At 37.2% G+C, this 4,569-nt stretch overlaps 1 protein-coding gene across 2 annotated transcripts; it reads right to left on the bottom strand.

The window, feature by feature from the left end:
• Positions 1 to 741: 741 nt before the first annotated feature.
• On the bottom strand, positions 742 to 4,569 carry LOC112715374 (uncharacterized). 2 transcript variants are annotated; one of them, XM_029289636.2, is made up of 3 exons: positions 3,865 to 4,569; positions 2,730 to 2,874; positions 742 to 1,249 (listed from the first exon to the last, which is right to left on the bottom strand). In XM_029289636.2, exons 1-2 carry the CDS (start codon positions 4,338 to 4,340, stop codon positions 2,775 to 2,777), a joined length of 576 nt encoding a protein of 191 aa, XP_029145469.1. In that variant the 5' UTR covers positions 4,341 to 4,569; the 3' UTR covers positions 742 to 1,249; positions 2,730 to 2,774. The 2 variants fall into 2 exon arrangements, with proteins under 2 accessions (XP_029145469.1, XP_025622913.1); XM_025767128.3 differs by lacking the exon at positions 2,730 to 2,874.

Genomic DNA, 4,569 nt, shown 5'->3' with positions numbered 1-4,569 from the left:
GTTAAAGAGTAAAACGTAAAAAGCCTTACAAGTCAATTTATGGACTATTTGGTCCTTTCAATTCATGTTATGCATCAGGATATAACTATAAATTCTACTTCTAACACTCTCGCCGTACATAGAAAAGGGAGCAGTTTATGCAATATGCTCCTAAAGAACATTAAAAGTATCCACCCAGGTTCACCTACTTCTAAAAACCAGCTTTTATATACTACTGAATGGATTTTAGCTCCTCTAAGGTAAGGAGCTCACTTGAACTTACAAATTTTAGGAATATCTTAATGACAAAATTGAGTGGATTCTGACAAACACGGGCTTAGTTACGCATGTGATTTCAATTTATCATAACATCAACCATTTGTTTTATCACTAAAAACTGAGATTTCACAAGTTTCCATCTTTTCCCTCTAAATTAAATTTTTCTGCTTTAGAGGAGCTAAGGAGCATTTGCAGTGCAAGAACTAAAATAACAAAACTGTCAAGCACATCCACTAATCCTTATAAACATGTAGCTAGTCAAGAGAGCTTTGAAATTGAATGGAACAGTTGAACCTTTCAGTTTCAAGTTATCATTTTGACATTCTTGCAGCAGTAGAAAGTCTCTAGTGCAATATTGTCAAATGATCAATAAGTCATTAAGTAAACCCCAAAACTTTCAACGTATCAAATGAACTAATTATGGCTTACTGCTGTTCTCATTGATTCACAAAAGGATTCTTAATCCATGTCAAGAAATTCTGGTTATTAGTAACAATCAACAATTGAAATATTGCAATGCTGCTCATAGGGTCAAAATATGTGTCTAAACAAGAAAAGAAAAAAAAATGACATACCTGGAATACTTATGATGTACAGACATCTAAGTACATTTCTTATTGATCATCCTTCAACACCAAATCATTAACCAATTTCTCCTAGATATTGGAATATGCCCAACACCATGCAATGTCTTTAGACAATCAATCATCTTCTAAACAATAAGAAACTTAACCTTGTTTCTTATTGAGTCTCAACTTTAGATACAGCTGCTTTCAATGCAACTTTTCGTTTATTTTGGATTTGGCGAACAAATTCATTAACTACTACATGTAACTTCACATTAGGCTTACGATTAATTGGGACATTATAGCCTGCCCTTTTTACAGCACGAAGAAGACACTTTTCACCTAATTGGTAATGAGTTGTGCAAGCAGCAGGAACCACAGACCTCAACACTGGTTTATTACAATATGAAGGCCCTGTTGGCAAACTGCATAGAGCCATAAACCTTTATCAGTAAATTTGTCTGTCTGAGAAAATGGTAATTATTATGCATAGGAATTAGGACAGCAATATTTTGATACATCAAAATAGAAAAGGGCAAAGCATCAATTTTAAAATTGAGAAGTGCTAGGGAGCCAGCACTTTTGTTAAATTCTGGTCAGCACTTAACCATCAAAAGCAAATTGAATGATTCTACACCCTTAGATGTAATCTCACACCATTAAAAACATCATTGATGGCTAATTGATGGCTAAAAACCACAAAATCTGCTGGCCCCCTAGACTTCTCTTTAAGATTTCAGACTTTAAAATTAAGAACATAGTACCAATTACAAACAAAGCTTCTCATACTTGAACAGCAAGTAGGGATAAAAAACTCGAAGGGTATGTTTGTAAGTGAAATTGATAGAGAGGCGCCTACTACTAACAGGTTCGGGCTGTGTTACAAAAGGAGAGGTAAGTAGCAGTTAACTGGCAGTTTTAGTTGTTGTTAGCATGGTCCAGCTGGCTGATAAGTTAGTTAGACTCTATTCCTCACTGCCTATAAATAGCTAGGTTATAGTTAGCTTAGTTTACTATGCATTTTCTGTTGTGAATTCTGTTAGAAACTGGAGAGACTTCCTCTCCCTGAGTTGGTAGTTCGAACTGTGTAGAATCTTCTAGGGAGTGCTAATTGGCAATCCTGTGCAGCAATAACGGGAAAGAGAGGGAAGGAATGAATTGAATTAGAAATCAGACTTATAATTAATCATCAAGCCTTTCCAGGAGCTCCCTTCCCTTCCAAATCCTCAATTCACAAACACAACTTGTGATAAGGAAGTTGTCTCTATGGAATCTAGAAACCGTGGTAGAAGGTGAAGTGAAACTTTATGCATTTATGCTTCCATGATGTACAATTAGATCAGGAACAGAAGTCAACAGATGTGGTGTGAGTTTTTCAGGTGATAGTGATATTTCTGTATGCAACCAAAGAATAAACTATTTGCAAGACATTGTTGACCAATATAGTGCAATGCTTGGATTCTTTAGTTAGCTTGAATCCATAAACTAGTATGCATAGCTGGTAAGCAAGTGTCATATGACACTACTGAATACAAAATAAGATATTCTTTTAGTAAGCAAAGCATCCATAAGTCCAAAACATGGTTTTCTCCAAGAACTTAAGTAAGATTGAGGTGAGCATAAAGCATAAAACAAACTGACCAATAGGGTTACCATTTAAAATAAATGTTTGGTATAATGAGATAATTATGAAAGTAGTTGCATTTTCAGCCAATGAATGACAGCAATCAGGACAGCATTATATATATATATATATAAAAGCATCTTATGTCATCTGTATTACTTTGTATGGGTTGTCTGTGCTAAATAAAATTTTCTAAATAAAAAATGCTTGACTTTTACCAAAACAAACAAATTATGTAGATAGTGATTATTAATTAAATCAAACTATGCAACCATCCAGACCTTTAGGAAGAAAGTCAATACTACTGCTGCTTGAGAAAGAAGCTATCAAGGCATCACCGCTGCCACCAGTTGGCTCTCCTCCTCCACTCTAGGTGGTTTTCCTTTTTCCAAATTTTCTCTCCGCTCTCTTTTCAAGACTCTGCTTCTGTTACAATTGTTCAATACACTGTATCAGTTTTATTTTTAGTCTTTTTCTTGGCGTTCGTTCCTCTTCCATTTCATCTCTAGCCAATCCAGATACTTCATTTGTTAGTTTAAATACAAGATGAGAGTTGAGACAATGCCTTTGGTGTTTCTTTTGAGTTTTTAGTATTTGACTATGCCATAGTTGGCACTTAAGCTCTTATGTCTTTGTATTTTTGTGCTTTCTGACTTAATGTCGTCTTTATTTGTTGCTTAGCTGAATTAATTGCACCCTTACGAGTAAAAGGTTGCTTATATTGCTTACATTTTATAATCTATTACATGTGCAGCTTTTCTGCATTTTGTGGATATACATGTATTTTCAGTCCTATCTAACATTTCCACCATTTCTCACAACGCCATTCGCCATAATCCTATGGCAGAACTTTTGCTCTCCACCATGAGCCGCCATTTGCATTCAGAAACTATGCTGTAACGTTGAGGTGCACTACAGAGGGGTAAAGTGCACATTTTCAACACAAGGAAATTAAATATACATATTACCAGACACTTCTAATTATCTATCATCAATGGTTTTGCATTGTGATAGAGACACACTCCCACCTGAGAAGACTCGAGGTGAGGATACCTTGGAGAGTAAGCCTGACATACTTAAATTAGTTTCCTTTCCCAATATTACGCGGTAAGGATACCATGGGGATTGGTCTCCTAACCCAGCATCAACAAGTGCAAAATTATCATGCAACACTAAACCACAAACAAAGCAGGTTACTTCTCTGAAACTTTAACCCATCTTTTCCAAACCTCACGCATTATGATAAAAGAATTCCATTCATCTATTCAACTAAAAGAAAAAAGCACAACATGAAAACGAACATAAAAAGCAAAAAATTAAAAATACAATACTTCAAATAATTTCAAATTGCAAGAAAACCTATCAACCAAAGCAAAAATTGCAAGAAAAAAAAACTTGGAGTAAGAAAGAACTCACTTTTTAGCTACGGTTCTGCATCCCCGATAGAGCTTCTGTTTGGGATCCGAAAGTATGTGAGCGTGACAGTACCTAGTAAGCGCCATAGCCTTAATCTTACATCCACCAAAAGCGCACCGAACGACGTCGTCTCCTCCAACTCCCAAAGCGGCATTATTGTTCCTCTCGTTGCCGCCGTTTGCGTTCTTATTGTTCTCGTCGCCCAAAACGACAGCGTGGTTAACGCCGCTGGTTTCCTTGAAGGGGCTCTTACCGTAGGTCCAATAATACTCCTTATACTTGGACTTGATCTCTTCCATTAGAGCCCAGTAGTGCCCTCTGTAGCACCGTCTGAGTTGCCTCGTTCGGCGGAGCCGACGAGCGGTTACTTCGCGTTTGCTCAGCACGAGCGTTTTGGCGAAAACTGCGTCGTTTTCAGCTCCGTCCAGGGTCATAGGAGGAGGTGGAGGTGGCGGTGACGGTGGAAACTCGTCCATGGGTGGTGGTGGCGGTGGGGCTGTCGGAAAAGTTTTGTGGAGAGAATGTTTTGCTGTGTGATGGACGGAAAATACGGTAGAAGAAGAGATAGAGAAGGGATTCGATTTAATTTGATTTGGCTTCTAATTATTGGGATGTTAATTTGGTTGTGCGGTGTGAAAGTTCAGCTTTCTTACTTTCTAACTGGAAAATCTATTTTAGAGTGAGAGGGTTTAGGAATAAGGACTT

Source organism: Arachis hypogaea, chromosome 10 (assembly GCF_003086295.3).
Source record: "Arachis hypogaea cultivar Tifrunner chromosome 10, arahy.Tifrunner.gnm2.J5K5, whole genome shotgun sequence".
In the NCBI taxonomy this organism is placed as follows: Eukaryota; Viridiplantae; Streptophyta; class Magnoliopsida; order Fabales; family Fabaceae; genus Arachis; species Arachis hypogaea.
This window is presented reverse-complemented; position numbering and strand designations above follow the sequence as displayed.